The sequence below is a fragment of the Camponotus vicinus genome, unplaced genomic scaffold, assembly GCF_025532165.1.
Source record: "Camponotus vicinus isolate PSW18456_S1 unplaced genomic scaffold, iyCamVici1.0 SCAF_5, whole genome shotgun sequence".
In the NCBI taxonomy this organism is placed as follows: domain Eukaryota; kingdom Metazoa; phylum Arthropoda; class Insecta; order Hymenoptera; family Formicidae; genus Camponotus; species Camponotus vicinus.
In genome coordinates, this window is record NW_028141977.1 from 11,767,614 (window position 1) to 11,789,380 (window position 21,767).

General features: G+C 33.7%; 1 protein-coding gene across 12 annotated transcripts in view; it reads left to right on the forward strand.

Moving 5' to 3' along the window:
* Nucleotides 1–21,767, forward strand: part of Dlg1 (MAGUK family member discs large 1) — a 276,280-nt gene that overhangs the window by 205,915 nt on the left and 48,598 nt on the right. For 10 of the 12 annotated variants that reach the window (XM_083099768.1, XM_083099758.1, XM_083099762.1 and 7 more), the window contains 3 exons: nt 1,910–2,122; nt 5,164–5,326; nt 7,260–7,398. In XM_083099768.1, the coding sequence (XP_082955894.1) occupies nt 1,910–2,122; nt 5,164–5,326; nt 7,260–7,398 (515 nt within the window). The remainder of the gene's footprint in view (nt 1–1,909; nt 2,123–5,163; nt 5,327–7,259; nt 7,399–21,767) is intronic. The other 2 variants (XM_083099759.1, XM_083099769.1) reach the window with 1 other exon arrangement.

The window sequence follows — 21,767 nt, forward strand, 5'->3', positions numbered from 1 at the left end:
AAATCCGAATTTAATTGAATTGCACAAGCGTTAGAACGACAGCACATTATTACATACTACGATGGCATACCATATCATATGTGCATCTCAAGTGCGCAGATTTAATTGCGCGACGAATGTGTCGGGAATAATTGAATTGCAAATGTTGTAATGCATGTGCTTTCTGCTGTTAAACTCACGCTATGTATGCATATTCAATTTCTGAGCTATCTGCCAATAGTTAATAGCCGAGTGCTAAATTAACCACATATTAGGTAAATGTTAACAGTATATTATTGCTGCTTATTTAAGATGTGCATTGACATTCATGAAATATAAGGAAATATTAGCGATTACTTCGTGTATCGCCGTCACTCGCATTCTTTATTTAATAATCAACATTTTAATTATTTTGCATGCCATTATCGCGCGTGTTTTTTCGCAATTTCGCTTATCCCAAACTTTCTCGTCAAAGTGTCTTTCGATTTTTTTCTCGCTGTCATCAATTTCATGGCGACATTCGAGTCGCAGAAAGTTTTGCGGGATTGACGGCCTTTCCCCGATTCCATATTTGTCATAAAGACGCATCGAATATCTTGGGCTTACGCTTGAGAAAAGTCCCAAAGCGACGATCATTCATCCATGCCTTTCGAGATTCCTGTAACCCGGCAAAGTCGCCGAGAAAAAGTTTCGATGGAATCGTTCGTTACACGCTTCTCGAATATACGTTAATGTCACCCTTGGATGAAAATCCCAGGTGAATTGTAGGTATTGTTGTAGTTTTTTTTTCGAGGGAATAAAAAGGTTGATGATAGTTTGATCTGATAATCAAAGATATCGATCGTGCGTTCTTGTTTTGAAAGTTTTTACTAAAAATTTTTCTAAAATTTATGAGATTGCATTTTCCTTTTCGAAAAATTCAAATAAGATAATATTAATGCTAATAAAATATTTCGGGAGTAATGACTTTTACAATGACTGACGAATGATTTTTATGACTTTACATCGCCGGAAATTTTAGAGACATTCGAGGAGTCTCCGCGTACTTTTAACTCTTCGAATCTGGAAATAACTATGAGAAAAGCATAAAAGCAGTTACGGCTGGAACATTCTAAATATTATTATTGCAGATATAAATCCTCGCTTTACAGCTACTTCTCGTTACGCGTAAACACATCTTTAATACAAGAATAATCGTCGAAATAAATTTGATTTTATACAATCTAGATTTATTAATGATACGCAATAAATTTAGTTCATGTAAATTATTGTATTCAATTTTAAACACAAGTTTTTAAATATTTACAATAGATTTACACAGGGAAACTGGTCGTTATTTTACATTGCAGATATTGCGACATAAAATAATGAGAACGCTTGATTTATACATTTAATATATCTGTTAAATTAAATTATTTTTATCAACATATTATAATCGTTATATTTACAATCATTATTTTATGTATTATAAAATCAGTGATTTTAAATGATAAAAAAAAATTTTTTTTCGTATATTTCAGTTTTAATCAATATTTTAGTTATTTATATTATCGTAAAATGTATAAATCTCTCCACGAAACATTTAATAGTGCTTTTCCTATGCAAAGTTTAATTAACGTACTGAGCCACTTAACGGCGATATAAACAGACCTTTAAGGAGCATTGCGTCGAACAGAAACAAATCTACTTTATAAATCTCACCAGGTAAACGAGAGTAGTTCGAATGGTATATATCTCTCCGCTATCGGGTGAGCATTTCATTATGTGGATTCATTGTTATACCAGGAATGAAAGAGCGCATAGAGCTTCTTTTTTAAAGACCTCTCAAACGAAACGAGTATTGTTTAAATTTGAAAACATTAAATTTCCTCGTTGATCGACGAGATCTTTCGAGTCCGTGCTCAATTAATGTTATGTCATCAATTTTCAGTATGTACGTCGACGGAGACACACTCAGCTAATGGAGATCGAGCTTATCAAGGGTAACAAGGGCCTTGGCTTCAGCATTGCCGGCGGTATCGGCAATCAGCATATACCGGGTGACAATGGGATTTACGTCACCAAAATCATGGATGGCGGAGCCGCTCAAGTAGACGGTCGTCTCGTCGTTGGTGACAAATTGGTGGCCGTCAGGAACGCTCTGGTAAGTAAATCAGATCATTTGCTCTTCGCGCTACGAAAGTTTGCGTTTTGTCGAAATATCAGTATAAATATCATATTTTGTCCGGCTCAAATTATGAGTTGCAAAATATACGATATGTTGAATCGCACAGCACAAACACTCGTTTCGAGATAAATAGGTTGAAACGATGTAAGCCTTTATGTTTTGGTCGTTTTCCACAGTTGAAAAACAGCACGTGTGTTTGTAGAAAAATAAAATCTCAACCATTTTTCATTTTAAAAAAGCGACTCTTTCATATGTGTGACATTCTCTTTTCTCTTTCTCTCTCTTTTTCTACTAAAAAGATATGGATGTAGAAAGATATGAGTAATTGATCGAATTCCTTTCCCGCAATATTACTTGATTTTGGTAATAAAGAGGATTATTTTATAATAACATGTTTATCGCACGCGTTACATATACATGTATTTTTTATATTGCTGTCCAAAAAATAAGAATCAATAATATGTTATGGGAGAGATATTTTTATTATTATATTATTTGAATAAAATATAATAAGAGCCATGAAAGAAAAAGTTTTACATTAATGTAAAATTTAGAAAATTTTCATGTTGAAAGTTTAATTGAATCTCTCTTCATGCTCAAAAGATCTCATCCTTATGATCTTTAAGAATTTCATAATAACAGAAAGAAATAGAGTTTTGTGGCATGATGCTTTATTCCAGAGGTTCGCCAAAAAGATTTAAGATAACTTCGATTGTTGCTCTGAAATAAAATCTAATGATTCTATCTAAATCTCCCATCTACTTCGAAATACAGTTTAAAATAAAAATAAAAGCGGCCTTTGCTTCGAAAGCGTAGAAAATTTATATTTGCAATTGGAAAACGCGCATATAAATCGCTGTGAAAAAAACGTGAATTGTGTATTTGTGCTCGAGTGAGTCTGGAAAGCACATTTCGAGTTTTATAATTACTCTCGAAAACTTCGAACTTGCACACGCTGAAACTAATTACCGTACGATCGATAATTACTTTTCCATGTGGAAGAATAAAACGTAAACGGTGAGAAAGTTTCGGGACGCTGTCGTAAACAGCTGATTGTAAACAAATTTTCATTTAAAAAATTTAATCGCGCTCTAATCCAGTTCGAAGATGCCTCTGTCTATTATAAATTTATAAATTTATAATGGATTATAAATTTTATAGTTTTATAATCCATAAAAAAACTTGAGATCCTAGTGGATTGCCAAAAGTAATAAAGATATTTTTTCACAATCCCACGGAACATGTCACAAGTTTCTTTCATCTAATTATAAAATTTTAAAATTTATAATGGAAGGATTTCTCTCTCTTTTTTTAGAGTGGATCAGGATTCGATTAAACTTTCGATATGGAAATTTCTTCAATTTTTTCTCTTGATAGATCGAGCAATAATGTAATTTCAAATTCGCTTTCTTAATTCTGTTAAGATTAAGAAAAATCATTTTATCGCTAGATTTTAACGTTTTATTTTTCTATTTATTTCTTACATTGATTGTTTTGTGAAAGATAAAAAAAAATTCCTAATGAATTGTGCATAAATAATAAATAAATTTGAGGACGAAATCTTATGAGAAAATGGACGAATCGCTCGGATTTCGATTAATTTCATAATCGACAACCACCGACGATTACCTTCGACATTGGCATGAAAAAGCTGACTTTCAACGCACTTCCGTTACGTAGAAAGAGAAAGAAAGATAGAGAGAGAAAGAGAAAGCATCTTTCGATCGTACACGTGCATTTTACACTTCACTTTCCGATAGTCATAAATCACGCCAGCCGACTCGTTCGGCGATAGCTTTAATCGGCGCTTTTTTGGCGCGGTTCCCAAAAGGGTGCCTTAAAAGTAGTGAAATCGTCGAAGCGAAAAATCGTAGACTAGCGAAAGCTGCCGTTGGCCATATAACGCCAGTTGTACAACGTTGATGGAAGAGCTATCAATTACTTTGGCGGCGTCTTGGAAAACCGTTCTAATCTACTTTTCCTATCCGCACTTTAAGCCGGTTTTTCTAGACGAGAACTTTCTATCTCACTTCATTACATCGCGATCCTACATCTCTTTTCATTTATATAATGTTTGTTCAAAATATATTTTCTTTATAAATTTATTATAATTTAAAAATAATTATTTTAAATTAGTTATCTAAAAATTTTAATATATAATCATCGATAAAATTATGGAAATATAATCCTTTAAGATGGTTGTATTAAAAATCATTCTTATATATATAATCTTAATGTTTATTCTTTAATATATTACTACTAAAAATTAAATTCTGTCTCGATTAAGATACATATGTTTCTTATATATGTTTATTTCTATACCGTTTGCTATTGAATTTATATCACGCTACCAAATCGCAGATTAGAGATCTATTAAAAAGCATCGTGTTGCAATGTCCGCTAATCATTTTTTAATGCGCGTCAACTCGATAATCCGATTGTCTTCAGTATCTCTAGAGAGACAATTGCGGTGAATGAAAGAAGAGGGAAAAAGAAGGTGGAAACGAAAGAGAGATTGACAGGGGAAATTGAACGGGGAAAATCAATTATTGAATGCTCACGATACTGTGATCGAGTCGTTTGTGTACGTCGTATGACTATGCCAAGTTCGTATCTCAGAAACAGTCTCTTTCTTGTCGGTTTCTCGATAAACAGAAAACGGAAAAGTAGGACATTTCCCAATGAATGATATCTACCCGAGAAATGAATAAATCGCGCGGAGAATTAATACGAATGCCAAGCATAAATGCAGAAATATATCTTGTTTATTTACGTATATATTTTGTTTGGCATTTTGCGACTTCACTAGAAACTAGACGCGAATTTCTAATGACTCATTCTATATGTGGATATCATTGGCGAGACGCGTTGTGCTTTAAATTTCAATCTGCGAAGAAATAGATGCTTGGCAATGTTTCAAATAATTTCCTTTGCCCTTGATCGTCAACGAATCAATGTTAAATGCACACGAACAAAAAAGCGCACATATCGCTCAAATCGAACCATGTTGGTTTCAGCAGGGCGATAAAAATCTGGAGAACGTGACACACGAAGAGGCCGTGGCGACCCTGAAGGCGACCCAAGATCGCGTCGTGCTTCTGGTTGCCAAACCGGAAAGTGGAATCGTACCTCCGCCTCCTCCTCCAATAGCAACGGACAATTCTCTATCGCCTCAGCCACGTAAGTAATCAATTTTTCGAGCATTTCGTACATAAACCGTTGTTCAGTGAGATCAAAACATAATAAATTATAAATCGATAGTAATAATTCCATGCGAAGAGAGATTATAATTAATATCTCATAAAATTTAAATACATTTCAGGGATTCCATAAGATTAAATATAATAGATCTTATAAATTAGATATGATATTGAATTTACATTTTTTAAGATATTCTGATTTCTTATAATAAAGTCATTTTGAAGACGGAATATTCTACATAATATAAACGCAAAGACGATTTTCTAGACTATCAAGAGTATAAAGCCTGATTTTATTTCGTTGTCGATTATTTACATCGAAGGTCGTACGGTCATATAAATTGATTTAATAAAAATTGTAGCACCATTTCCATCGTCGCAATCGTAATTTTCGCCATCGCAAAGTCCCGATTAAAATAATAATTACGGCGTTCTATTAATTATTCAGAGACGCTTGCGCGACGCGTTGTAATTCAAATGAACCGCGACCCTATCTCTCTTACCATGACTCCCCTGCCAGCTGGAAAGTAACACGGACGAAGCTCTCCGGTTCTGCTTTTAAGGGGTGCGGAAATGAATTTTTGATCCGCGAGTTTTTCCCGTCAGCCGAGCTTTACCGACGATCGAGACCGTAACTTATTCATCGGTCTCGTAAAACGGAGCCCGTAAACTCACTTGGAATCGCCCGCACTCCCGCGGGCGGTCTTATCTCTCTCTTCCGTTTATCGCGTGTGCTTCGAATGCGGCGCACCACGCGTCTGAAATGTCCGATCGGGGAAATCTCGAGAGTGCAATGTTAAAATTCGATGCTGCGGAAAAATGCGCGGACGAAAAAAAGAAAAGCTCCGAACTCGCTTGTGATTTAACGAAATTTCTCTCAATATCTATGGACAAAATTGACGAACGAATATAAAAAGATCAATTACGAATGTAAGATTTTTTCTTTATATTGTTTTCTTTACGAACGATGATGGATTATTAAAGTTAAATTAATATTAAAGATAATTGTTATGGAGCGACAATATTTTTTGTATTTTTCTTCAAACGTAAAAAAAACGCAATAGCATAGTTCAATACGGATGAAAAAGTAGTGGATTAATGTCGACTGAATTCAAATTGCTTCTTTAATGCCGCGGTAGATCGGTATGTCCTGCGGGATTATTCGAATATTTGCTTTAATCTCCAAGCAGTTGCTCGAGAGGTCAGTGAATTTCTCAAAGAAGACTCCACACGAATAAATAAACATGCTTTAGATTGAGATCATTATTTTCCATCTTATTATTTATTAATTATTCTTTTTTTACATGAAATAATAAATATTATATTTAGATGAAAAACTCGTCAAAATATCATTTAATGCAATAATAAAATCGAATTGTATTAAATTGTATAATAAAAATAATAACAAATATAAATAAAAATATCTCAGATCAGAAATCGTTTACGTATTTTAGTCTTGTGTTTTTATTAAAACGGAAATATATGATAATTATTTCAGTGATATGTACAAAAATTATATAATTTGAAATTAACTGGATATTTTTTTTCAAAATTTCTTGTATGAAATATGTATTTTTATATAAATATTTTAATGTGTAAATAATATTTATACATGTCAATAACATAATCTACAATTTTTTTTTCTTTTTTGTATCATGAAATTAATTTTTTATAATTATTATCATGATTTTTTGTAGAAATATATTTTATTTCAAGAAATATATTCTCTACTTATAAAATGTGAAAATATATATATCGGTTAAACTGGCAGTCAAATCTTTTGTCGGACAAGTTCGATGTCAACAAAGATGAACGATTCATGTAAACACCGTTAACGAAATGATTTCAATATCTTGCGCATGCGAAAGAGGTGGGGGTAAGAAATGATAAATAACGATCTTTTGTACCAACAGGTAAGCAAAATGGCTCCGTGTCGGCACTAGAGAACAACACCGCGATGTTACCGTACTCGCAGGAATCACGCCACGCGTCTTCTCTCGCCCTGCATGGCACCGGAACACCGCGGGCTGTTTCCCAGGAAGACGTCTCACGGTGAGTTTTTTTTTCTTTAAGATTTTTTCACCACACATCATGCATGTGGATGCCCAGCTATATCTTCGGTCATCATTTTTTTAGAGATTTTTTACGAATAATTTTTTACACCTTCTCTCTCAAAATTGAAAACAAAGTTCGTTCGTCAGTTCCACTCGAAACTTTCGAGCTGTATAAAACTTTCGTCTTGTCACAATTCGCTCATTTATTATCCCACAAAAATAAACTTGTCTTATACCTCTTTCGATAGGGATTTAAAAAATGTTAACGCGTTAAATATAAACCGTTTATTTCACGTTTTCGATCACTCGCGCGTAATCGTGTAATGAATCTCGTCACACTAATTTCCAAAGTAAACCGAATAAAACAGATAAATCGCGTGTATCGGACAGATATTTTCGACGAGGAAGGATCACGAATGAATGGTGAAAAGCTCACGATCGGTCCAATTTGCACGAGCTAATTGTCGATGGATTAAGAGCTCATCGAACCCGAGCTCGACTGTGCCATGGAAATGGGATTGTCCGGACACGTTATATACTTTTGCTAAAGACTTACTCCAGTTTAATTCCTATTGACTTGTCCATTTGTCGTACCTTTCTCATACGTTATCACAAGGCTTCAATATCATTGTGTACCCAGGAATGATCGGGTTAAGGTCACTGTTCGACATCGCGCAAGCGGAATAGAAAATTAGACGAGATTAGAGATACGATGCGACAACACTCGAAATTATATTCTTATGAATCTTAATTCGATTTCTCTTTTTTATTCTGTTTTTCTTTTTGCGGTTTTTTTGTATTATTGTTCCTAGATTAATTTTGTTAAAATTTTATATTTTATTTATATTAGATTTTTTTTTATACTTAATCAAGTATAACAAGATCTATTTATTCATCTTCATTGTTGTAAAATATTGACAAATGAAGTTACATCTTTCGTATGCAATATTTCTCATGTTTTCGAAAAATTATATAATATTAAATTATAGATATACAATTTATACAAGTGCACCGCAAACTGTGAATTGATTCTTACGATGCCATATTTTAAAATATTTCAAGCGAGAAATTTCGGTCTGTATATAAAGTATTTAAGAAATTTTTTTTTCTTTTTTTTTTTTTTAATTTAATTTACTCGTGTGGGGATGTAATCTAATCTAATCTTCCATTTGCTATTCAAAGAATCCCACTGGCGCGAGTGGAGTTTTCGTTCGGTGGTAGGACGTATAAAAAAGTTCGACTTTGATCGAGAAAAAGGGATGAGGTGGCGCGCGAGGTAGAACTAATTGCGCTCTTGGCTACTCCGCGCGCACGAGTCTGCTAGAGTCAGTAGAGTAGTTAAACATTACATTACCATGAATGGAATACTTCATTAAGCCAGCCGCAAAAGTTTCGCGCACCTGTGCGCCGCTGATCCACCGCTGCATTTGTTCCTTTTCTGAATATAAACTCACTCCCGGTATTTCCTGAATACACATTTATTCGAATCCCAGCCGATGTTTTGAACCATGAGTTAGTTTTTACGCTCGTTTATTGGCTAACGATTCTACGATACTGCCTATTGATTTTCGAAACAATCGGCGAAACAATCAAAGCGTTTGTTTGTCGCTATTTACGCGTGTCGTTTACGTAACATTAACACCGAATTCAACAGATTCAAAGACAATTTTGACATTAAAATCATATAAAAACACATATGAATAACGAGAACAGAAATCACACGAATGCTTTTTTTTGCTGCCCGTGAAAGTTCGACCGTCGATTAAAAACTCGACAAAGCGGCGGCGCCGGACTCGAACGTTTAATTGAATTCAATCAATGTTTCGCCGTGAAAAAAAATCTTTCTAACCGTCCTGTCATTTTGAAGTATTGAGTGTTGCAAGATGTGACATCTCATGTTATGAAAAAATAATTGTGCGCACTTCAAAGGGGTAACTTCAGGTAAATTGTTTATTTTTATTCCTTTGATTAAAACAATTCCGGATGTTGATTGACGGACTTTGTTTTCCGTAGCTTCGTTTGGCGCACGCATTCCGGTTCCCCCAGATAAATCCTTTGCTCTCTTTTTTATCCGCGTGATTCGCCGGACTCGTCTCGCCGACGATATCGCGCCGATTGCGAAATACAAATGCATTTTTATCCGTAATATTAGTGTTCGATATCGCGAGAAATATTAATTCGAACGTATATGTCTGACGATATCAATTTGAGAATTTTATTATTTAGTTAAAATATATTGTAATCTTCGGTATGATTTATCGATGATCAAACTTTTGTCGAATCTACTTTATAGTTGTATTTTCCGACATAAAATCTCGAGTTTTCACGAATCAAAGAATTCATTTGGTGCTTTCTTCAAAATTTATTTGGCCTTTAAATCTTTCAAATAATATAATATTTTGAATGATAATGGGATTAGCGCGGTATATGCTCCATATAGCGATACAATTTAATGATCACGTAGGCACGCGAATGGATACATTCGGGTATGCATGTAACGGCATGCGCGCAGCTGCATCTCCGAAATTCGGGCCAAGGTCGCATCTGGCCCGGGTCACGAGCGAGCGAGTTACCGGATCCGACCAATCTCGCTTACGTGATGCGGTATCCTCTCTGTATCGATCCGAATGCGTCCTACTGCATCCTCGCCAGATACCGCCGAATTCTGGTCATCGCGATACTGGGCAATGCCGGATAATGGGTGTTTGCACGTTGTATGATAATGCGCGTTTACTTTCTTATATCAGCGAAGAAATTTAAATTGTGACACATTTGTAAGGGTTAATTTTAAAACAACGGAAGGAACACTCGACAAATTCCATGATTTGATTAAATAACTGGTAACTTATTTATTGCATTATAATATGTTAAATTATGAGTGAATTCTCATAGTTTTTCGAGTCTGATACTTCCTGAGTTTGGAAGGAGTCTTTATTTCGCTTTTGCTCTTGAGCGACTTATCACGAGTACTTTGTTTGCTAGCTTTTGATGGTCGACAGAAAATTCCCCTTTTCATTCGGCTCGTTGTACCGCACTCTCGTATGTTGGGACAAATTTAATTTCTCCTGCTCTTGTCCCACCGGACATCCCGACCGGAGATGTCCGGTCCGGAACAAGGGAACTCGCAAAAACTGCATACTCTTAGACAATGACGTACCAAGTGCGAAAGAAACGAGAAATTTACTCGGCAATTTTGCATCCAGAAATATCAATTATTCATATACTTTCATAGAAAGCTTCACGAATTATGTGTATTTTCTTATGCATGAATAAATGATTATCATTGTGAATAATATTAACATCAAAAAATCAGAAAAGATGATCTTTCTCTTATTAGAGATTTTAATTATGAATCTTATCGCTGTCAATTTTTCTTGATATTTAATATTTTTTAATGATATTTTCTTGTGTCTTTATTCATGTTGTAAATTCTTCTATATTTTCCGTTCAACATTTTGTTATATTCTTTTCTGGTTTTTCTGCAATATTTTTAAAAATTAAAAATCTCTTTTTAAGATATATATAAAAAATTAAAAATCTCTCTCTCTTTAAGATATATATAAAAAATTAAAAATCTTTCTCTCTTTAAGATATATATCTTCTTTCTATTTTATTCTACTCTATTTTACATCTTGTGAGACAGAGATTTTTTAAATATTTTTTACTGCTAAATGTTTTTTATTGCTTTATATCAAATACTAATTTATCGTAAAATTGTATATATATAGAATCTTCGTAGAACAATGCGATATAGATAATCGCTTCTAAGACCTTTAACACACTTCTCAATGAGCTTTTCGCGAACCTCGCACTTCGCAATTACGTAGCAATGCTGAACGGAAGCACGTGTAGCGAGGATTAAGAACACTTTCGCGCCGAACAGTTTCCAAGGCTGCGGAAGCGGTGCTTTTGCATCAAAGAATAATGGATTTCCCGGCGTGAGATGATGGCAAAGCGGTGGTACACTAACCGGGAATTTTCCACGGACTTCCTGGGAAATTTTTCCCTTTCCTTTTCCCTTTCCCTTTCCCTTTCCTCCCTCAGACGCGACACCGGGAATCATTGCATTGTTCGGGGTTTCCTGGGGGAATTTCCGCACGCCACTATTTTCGGTATATCTAACTCATGCGTGTTGCTTAGAGATACGATAATAAATACTTCCTACTTTTAATTCGTGAAACCTTTCTCCATTCAAGGATAAAAAAGTATCCTATTTCGTACATTATTCCATCAGTCGTTTCAATCAAATACGATATTAAATCGATTTTCACAACTCATTTGCTAAACATTCGTCCTATCAATAATGTAATTGAAAAATTACATCGTCGCTTAATTTTTTCTCCAATTCCAACATCTTGCTATTTTGATGTTACAGTGTTAAGAAATATATAGCGATAAAATAATTTTTTTCATTGCATTAAAGTTGGTGTGCGATGCTTTTCTGTAATTAGATCAACAATAGGATAAAATTTAATCTTCTTTATGGTAGACCGTCCACATTGTAACTAAAATAAATCTGTCGCATAGCACGCATAATGCATACGTCTTTGAACCGTGCCATCTGCAACGAAATATGCGCTTGCTACCGCGCAACGGGTGCATTTGCACAGTTTGTTTAATTTACACTCCACGACCCAATTCTGGACCGTTCTGTATAATGTATCGTTTGTTGCGGCACGATCTCTAGAGGGTCGTTGTCTAGGAAACGTGGCATTGTGAGGCGTACTTAATAAAAGCCATAGAAATTTAAGCGATAAATGTTCCTTGAGATTAGACCAATTTAACCATGAAAAAGAGATGTCTCTTTTAATTTATGTTGCATCAAGAGATTAAAACATTCATGTTCCAATTATATTTTCTATCACATTCTCTCTCTCTCTCTCTCTCTTTATGGTACAAAATTCCTTTATGTTATAAAACAAATGCAGAAATAAAAATAATAAAACCAGAAGCGGAAGTTAAATCTATAAAACATGATTATGCAAAAATTAAAAAATGGTGAATATTTTTAATCAATTTCACTTACATCATATCAATCAATATTTAACACGTTTCTTTTAAAATCAAAATACATACATTATAAAATTTAGAATTAAAATAAATGCACTTAAAATTTTCATTTATTTAATTTAATTTTTATTTTAATTTAATTTAATTTTTATTTTAATAAATAAAATAAAAACAAAATTAAATTGAAAAAAATAAAAGAATATTCAAGAGAGAGAAAGAAAAAATTCCTAACACGTTGCAAAAAAATTGCTAAAGTTGCAGCTGAACGATTTTACATGGATAACAATATCGCGCGATCACATGAAAAGAAAATACGTCAAAATACCTATCGTGATCAAAAGACGGTTTGTTGTGACTTGTCGCGAGTTTCGCTGACATGACTGTTTCCCGCGTAAACTGGCTAGAGATCGGTGGTTAACGAGCCGGTCGCCTGTGCAGAAACGACTTGTAACCGATGCGACGTATGGACTCGCGGTCATCGAATCCACGGACCAATAAGTCTTCCGGTTTGGCGACGGCGCGATAACGCTAGCTCAGCCGTCCCGAGGTCGTCGCGACGCGTACCAGACGCCGTCGTCGAAGAGAGGAGAGAAATTCTCCGCGATCGACTAAGGCCGGCGTCGTTTAGCGGCGTTTGCTTTTGCGGCCCGGCAAGATTTTGATGTCAGCGCACGCTTTTCAGCAGCGCCGAGTCAGCAAGATATTGGTCCTCTCTTTTCCTTACTCTCGTTTCGATCTGATGGCAAGGTAAAGATTTGACCGTGGCATAACCCCGAGGGCGATTTTACTCGCGAGATAAAGGAAAAAATTTGGAGAGATAAAGAGTATGGAAGGTAGAGAGTGAAAGAGGCAATACGTAAAGTTTTCCTTGTTTTTCTTCATTACATAAGTTATTTTTCAAAAAATTTTCGTTTTATCTAGAAATAAATTATAAATAAATAATGAAAAAAAAAATAAAATATATCTCAAAATACAAATCTCTCTCTTTCTCACTCAGTAATAAGAAATTAGAAAATATACGATCTTGGATTTGTCAATTATTCTCGTTCGTTAATAACGGAAACTTATATAATTCTATTAATTATGACATCGTTAATCGTTAAATTATATCTTGGATGCGTGTAAAGCCAGTGGAATTTTTTTTTAATGACGTTTTTTAATGACGTTTTCGCACGTATAAGATCAGGTATATCGTGGCACTATTTAATGTTGTATTTCTTATATCGTATGTAAAGTTTCTCATTAACGAAGTCAAGTAGACGATCGAGATGATGAATAACCTGGATATTTTATTAACCGGAAGTAATGTAAAGAAATATAAAAGGAGAAAGACAACGTCTCTCTTTTGGCTGCGCACTAAAATATGTGACGTCACGAGATCAAAAGTCGCGAAAAATCAAAAAGCATCACGAGAAAATATGGATTTTTCCGCGACGGTAACTTCGCTACGAAACGTCCGCTCGGAGGGATTGAAAATTTTCCGAACCCGCTGCCGTACGTCACGAAAATTTCCTGATTTAATTTCATGCGATGCACGAGGCACTTTTCGCGGAAGTTACGTCCGGACGGATTCAACGCCCGCAGCGAGTTGATCGTAAAACTCGATATCCGAAGACAGAGTGAAGTGATGGACGTAGGGACGGACGTAGCAGACAAGGGTTTAGGGGTAAAATGAAACGTGTCGTCGTGAGGCTAAAAACCAGGCAAAATGGATTCCGGAAACCAATTAAACTTGCACGAACCTAAAGCTGCTCTGCAACCCTTCTTCGATACCTCACGCTGTCAAACCCTTTCGTCGCCGTCAGAATCTCGATAGCAGGAGGAGCTTCAATTTATTTTGCGTTTATCTTGGAAAGTTCGTTTAAGTGAACTTTACTTTGCATCAATTTCCGTATTTTTACATGATGCATGTAATAATCTTTTTTTCTTGTTGGACATAATTATCGATCTTCTGATAAATGCATGTACACTCTTTATCCTTTTTATAATTTAAAATATTAACTACGTTTTTATGGAAATAAAAATAAAATAAAATAAATAGAATACATATTGATCATCATTTTAGTTGGAATGAAGATATTTAAGCTAACACAATTCGTTAATTATTGGTGTTTATATTGACGAAATGATCTCGCGACATAGTCTCTTAACTGTATTGACGAATCTCAAAAATATAAATATAACTTGATTACAATAACTTGTTTGAGATTATTAACACATAAAGAAACTTAGTTTTATTCAATGAGTTGTCAACTTTTGACCGAAGGAGAATCGAAAGTAATTTTGCTATCGAGAGAAAGCAAATTCGAAAAATATTGCGAATGATATATTGTAAGTATTGTTTCGCGAAATATTAATAATAACCATTATAATGTTATCGGATTAGTAACTGATGATTACAGTAGAATTAAACATTTTCACTTAGACCTTTATAGCATCTCCACTCTATAATCTAAATTAATATATAGAATAAAATAAAAGTCTTGATATAAATATAAATCAAGTTTTGATGATTGCCTTTTGATTGATAAATTAAAAATATAAATCAATATCTCTCTCAAAGTTATTTATTAGAAAATTAAACGATTAACATTTATATGGATAAATTAATTTTCTAAAGTGGATTATATTATTTAAATCATAGATGTGTGTAATGTTAATTTATAGATACTAATGAGGAAAATGGTTATTATATTAATTTATATTAATATAATTCAATATAAATATATAAATCATACATATGAGATTACGCGATTAATAAGAAATAAAATACAATATAATATTGATCTAATTAGGTGCAATTAGGGATTAAATAATATAATTATGTAAATTTATAATCCCCGAGAATTTTATATTTGCAATATTTGTCTTGTACTTTATGTCTCTCGAATATTCCGCGCTATCATCTCTCTTCTCCACGAAAACAAAAATTAGTTCATTTATCTTTCCGCCTATCATAACGTCGCTCTTTCCGCATCATCCGCCGTTTAACTCCGAGGTTGATCCTCGCAAGGACCGATCTCCTGTCGTATTATTTCGACGTATTCTTTTTGCGCCTTTTCTCGGACTGGATGAGAGACACGTCAGTTTCGCAGAAAGCTCGCAATTAAATTTTTTACTAAGGCGTACGATTAATCCGGAAGTTCACCATCTTTTTCCGGCAAACACATACGCGTTTCGCGCACACACGTTGCGAGAGCTTCGAAAGAAAACAAGTGCTTGGCGTTATTAATGACGCTTTTTCATCGTGAAATGTGAACATCGCGAATTAATCAAAATCATTCTGTTGTCGCGTCTGGCGACAAAATTGAGGCGAGATGGTCCGGCTCTTTGCTTTTTAAGATCACTCTAAGGAACTTGATTGATGATTTTTTTAAAGAACGTCAGGCTCGAGTCGTTACGTTCAAATTATTTTTTACAATAACCTTTTGATTCATTGACTATCTCAAAAACGCAAAGTATTCAAACTTAATTTTTTTTTCGTAATTTGAGATTAATTACTGATTTTATTTACATTATTTTTCGGAATTTGAATAGGACAAAAATTAAACAATAATGATAATATATTAATCTTTTACAGTTTAAGTTTTACAGTGAATCTGAGAATAATTTCTTGTCCGAAAAGCAATGGAACCGATTTTTCATGCAATTTTCTATAAAAAACTGAGTTACATTTTTGTTTTAATTCGCGACACTGCGAACAAAGCATGACAATTTCCAGATATTAATCTATAGCGCAAAATTCTAAAAAGATAATTACGATTACTATCTGCAGTCTTTCTGACAAATCGCAAAGTGAGAGCCGTGAAGAAGTCTCATTTTATATGCGTCGAAAATGCTTTCTCTGTTCGCGGAAGCGAATTCTCTATCTTTACCATTTATTTCTCAGATTAATAAGATAAAAGATAATTCTATTATTGTAGAATAATTTATTTTTTATTGGTTATTTTATACTTTCCATTTGTAGATATTAATGAGGAATGTGGTTATTAATCTCTATTAATATAATTCAATATATAAATCACGCGATTAGTAAGAAATAAATAAAATACAACATATTGATATAATTAGTTACAATTGAAAATTAAATCTTATAATGTATGAAAGGGCATATTCAATAATTATGTTCAGTATATTTGAAGCCCTCGAGAATTTTAGATTTGCAATTTTATAATTGTCTTATACTTATGTCTCTCCCGATTATATTTCGCGCTATCTCTCTCCTCCACGAGAACAAAAATTAATTCATTTATTTTTCTATCTCGCCGTATATTATGAGTTAATAAATTATATTATGAGTACTTTACTTTGTACGTCGCTCAATGTTTACCGCATCCAATAATCCGGAAAACTATGCGCGAAATCTCTGGGTATCTATCTCTAATTACATCCTGTCTTGAGAAATTGCAGCACATGTCCTGGCGAGCGCGGAATTGCGTTAGGCGAGTTTATCACAGTGCTCAAAAGATGCTTTTAGAGAACATTGCCGAGAGATCGGAGCCAAGTTGGCGAAATCTGACGACGGATTTCACCTGAAGACGCGTGTTAAACCCGAATGTATATTCTCCGAGAGCGTCGCTCTCTCGGCCGGCGAACCTTGTACATTCATTAGGCAAGTTTGCGACATTTTCGGTTGGAAGCGACAGTCGGCGGGCCTATCCTGGCGATGGTACTCTTCGTTGGTCGGAAACTCGCGGGACACGCCACTCGTGGAGATTTAGGAAATGCTCAGTGATCCAGTTATCCTCGTTGTTGAATAATATCTGTTGTTAGTTGTCGGTGACTCGGTGTGTTAGCGAATTTATCGACTCGGCAAACTCTAAGTCCGGATTTGTCAATCTCGTGATGGTATGGGACATAACGAAGCTCCGCTACAGCGGGATGTAAGTGTCGTTAGGATTTATCCGGAGATAATGAATATTTCGAGCGTGTATCTTTCGTCGTCATTGAAGACGCGATTGTCAGTTAAGCGATGATTGATCGTAAATTGATTGGCCAAATCGATAGATGAAAATTAATATTTCCAGTTTTGCATAAAATCCGAAAAGTTAAAATAATAAATATAAATATAAAAATTAACTTAAGTTTATACACTCGTATTTTCGAAGAATTTTTTGAATGAGACAAGGTAAATAACAATTTATTTTTATTGATATACGGCTATGTCTTTATAAATAAGATGTATACTTTTGGGAAGAATCTGGAAAACCTGGAATTCTCAGAGATTTTTATTTTACTCCGAAAAGTCGGGGAATTTTCATAGAATTTTTTCATAGAATTTTCATGAAATTTTTTAGGTTAAAATATATTAAAATGTTTTATTTATATTAAAGTATAAAGTTCACGCATAAAAAATAAATTTATTTTAAAATTGTATTTATACAAACATATTAATTTTACCTGAAATTTTAAACAAAGATATCTGAAAAATCGTGGAATTCTCAGTGAATTTATTTACCGAGATTTAAGAGTATACACTCTGATAAAATATCTTTACAAATATGATTGTTAATGAATAGTAGCCATCTTATCAGTGATTCCTTTAATTCAGTTTTTGCCAAAAACTGCGTGTGACAACAAATACTTTAAGTTAATAAATAAATATTAACATATATCGATCGAATCAACAAAGTTTTTCTCTCGTGTCAAGTCGATAAAAAAACCGCGACGGATTTCGTGCACAAAATTTACCACTGAGCAAATGACAGCAATTACGACGTATCAATCACGTAACGCAGCAAAGTTATGTAACACGGTCGACAAAACGTCATAATTCTCTCGCGCACGAACGTAAATTATTGACGTCGCGCGGTAACGAAGCTACGATATAAGTCGACAAGAGGGCAGATCGTTACACGTTGGAGCGATCTCTTCGATGCGTGCGCGCGTGTATGTATATGTGTACATACTTGTGTCGTACGTGCTTGCGTGCATTCGCGGGCAACAATGCGGGAAGGGCGGTTGCGCAACCACACCGCCAGTTATGCGATTAATGTGCGCGCCATTGTGCCAAAGTGTGTCACCAAGTGCATACGGAGATCGGGAGCGTTTCTGGGACAAAGATGATACCGTTAAGCGAAGTGGCGAACAATAAGCTACGAAGCGTCGACCGTTTAACGTTCCTCTTATTGTTACTGCGTTCCGCATATCAGCAGTTTCTCTATGCAATGCGTCCGAGATCTACCTATGCTATCCGCGAGCTTTATCTACCGTTTCCTCGACGATGATTCGAAGATGATTCCTTGTCAGCTTAATCAAGCTCCTTCTCTTTTCTTTCGCTCTTCTCGCAATCTTTCTTTCTCGTTCTCATAGGTTTTTGATTCAACATAAAATAGCTTGATAATTAGGTTTCGTGACGAATTTGACCCACGTGTACATTTTGTATATTTTTCATATAATTAAGATTTTTAAGTAAGGTTTTTAAAATATATAGATGCTGGAAACGTTTCGCAAAATGTAATTTTATGTCGGATATAAGTATATAATTCTGTGATATATATATATATATATATATATATATATTGGATCTGTTAGTTGTGTCTGACTCGTGAAAGGCGAAACACATCTTTTCCGCTACGAATTTCTTATTACTTTTCCCCATCACCTGTTTGCTGAATTACAAATATCGACGAAATATTTTTCTCGTCATTTTAAAAATTAAAATATACAAAATTTAATGATACGATAACTACTAAACCTGAAATTTAATTTTCATTATTTTTCTTCTTTCTCTTTTTCTGTACGTTGGGATAATTTTTTAATAATTTATTTATTGGTCCGTCCATTAGCAAATTGCCTCCTGGGAGCAACTAGCTAAACGAGAGCGCAACATTTTCTTAGACCTTGACTGTACTTTACAACATTAACTTCGCCTACACACGCAAATACATATGCGTGAAAAAATATATATGTATATGTACTTACTATAATAAATTACATTAATCTCTAAGAAAATATGAAATCTAATTATATAACACTCGTACAAGACGGAAATAATGATATTATCGAACTTAATCAGGGAAACTATGACGAATAAAGATTTATATCAAGCTTACTAATAGCTTGTGGATGACTCAGTCGTTTACTGATTCATCCCACAAATCCATGTCACAGTATCGTGCTGTGTCAAACGAGAAAATGCAAATATAATTATTTATGTTAATTATGTTTCCATTTTATATGAATATAATTTACTTATTAAATTAAGAGGCACACAGTTTAAAAACTTGCATTAAGATTTAAATTAAAATTTTCAGTTTTAGTACAAGCAATATAATAAAAATTAAACGGTATATGTAATTTATACATGAACCTATCTTAAATCTGGTTTGATGGAATAATTAAGAATCGATAATCTCTTGTAATTCGATGATGGGGTGAGAATCGAATCGTCATTAACGATTGCTCGATGTTTCGAATATTCGTTAATGACTCACTCGATGAAATCACAGTGTGAATGGCATAAATTTTCACATTCCAGCGATGTGAAAGAGAATCTCGACAAATTACGAGAAATCGATCAGAAAGTTATCAGTATTTTACAATATACAACAGATCGCCATGGAAATAGAAAATAGAAATTTCGGAAAAAAAGAAATGAAATTTTTCCAATATGTTGTTATAAATAGACGAAATATATTGCGATTTTTTTATTGAAATATAGATTAACTATTGCGTATAATTAAATGTTGATTTCTAAACAAGATAATCTCTCCGAATATCATTATATCATTATAATACATAATTTATTACAGATAATTAATGAGAACATAATTGATGCTGAATACGATACAATTTAACATACGATAAATTGCTCGCGTAATGCAATTGTCACTTTTTGAGTCATCAATAAATTATTTTACAGTTCGCGTTCGCAAATGATTACGATAAATTCTTCGCAAAAGCGTCAATCCAAAAATGCCACGTTGCAAATATGACTCTCACGTAAATTTACCGCATTTTCGTAAAATACTTTTGCATTTATGAAATATAGGAAGTGCGCGTAGAATTCTTGCCAAGTTTCAATTTTTGTTTTCTTTTTTTTCATATGTTGCAAATGTCTAAAAGAGAAATTGAAGAAAATGAATTTATGATCATCGGTTCTGATATATTTGTGTCATGCTAATCGTAAGCTGTACGATTATTTAAAGAATAATAAATTGAATTTAAGCTCGCAAATATAATTATCTGGCAAAATACAATAATTTTAATTTACATTACATAATTATACAAATTTTTCGAATATGCAGCAAATGTTATGTTATTTTACATTCAACTTTAATTTGATTAAATTTATCTTGAAGTTATAATTTTTATCTTTAAAATTTTTAGTAATCCGTACGCACACAATACCTTAGTATTCTTCTAATTTTGAAGTGCAAATACACTTTAATAGTAATAGCATTCACGAAGAGCTCTATTTTCTAATCTTAAGTCTACATTTTATGCATACATACGTATACATGTAAATATGTACATATATATTTATAAACATACACACATAGATATAACTTAAATACACTATATATACAGTTTGTAGAGGGAAATGAACCAGGTACATGCCTTCATTAGAGGTTTCTCAGCAAACATACCAAAATGCTATATCATCCTCGACGCTCTTTATCGTTATATTATTTGTGTTTCGTTGTCGTCATCATTGTGGTTGCCGACGTCCTGTCACTATCGATGTGCATGTATGTACGATACATACGGACGTACATCGGTAATATGTCAGAATATCACGCGATCATTACATTACAACAGAAATAGAGTGGAAAGTTTTCGATCTCGTCCGGCCATCGCGTCAGATCGATCCTCTTCTAATTATGAGATTGTCGTTAACCTTCTTTAATTTTCTCTCAACTCTGCGAAAGTAAAAATACATCGAAAAATCGACGGATGAACGATAATCGATTTCGATGTCACGAGCTGTTGCCGATGGGTTTAAGCCACGCTTAAGCGATTTCTTATTAGTTTTGTTACTTATATATCAGATTTATTATTATATAATTGTTTTTATCATTTAATTATTTGCTTTTTTTCCTCTAATGCAATCAAAATTATACTATATATATAAAAATATGCGTAATTAAAATAGTAATCTTTCGAGTAATAATTTACACATTGCTGATATATATATTTTCGAAGATATTTCCTGACTCAACCGATCGTTTATTTCTTCCTTATTAGACACTTCATTATTAGTTTGTTTTCGTTAATATGGAAGGAATAAAAAAATTTAAATTATAAAGCGTCTCTCTCTCTCTCTCTCTCGCGTCTTAACACGTGTCGTCAAAATCTCTGACGATACCATTTTCTTTTTATCAAATTAAACTTTCGCCGTAAAATTTCAACGCT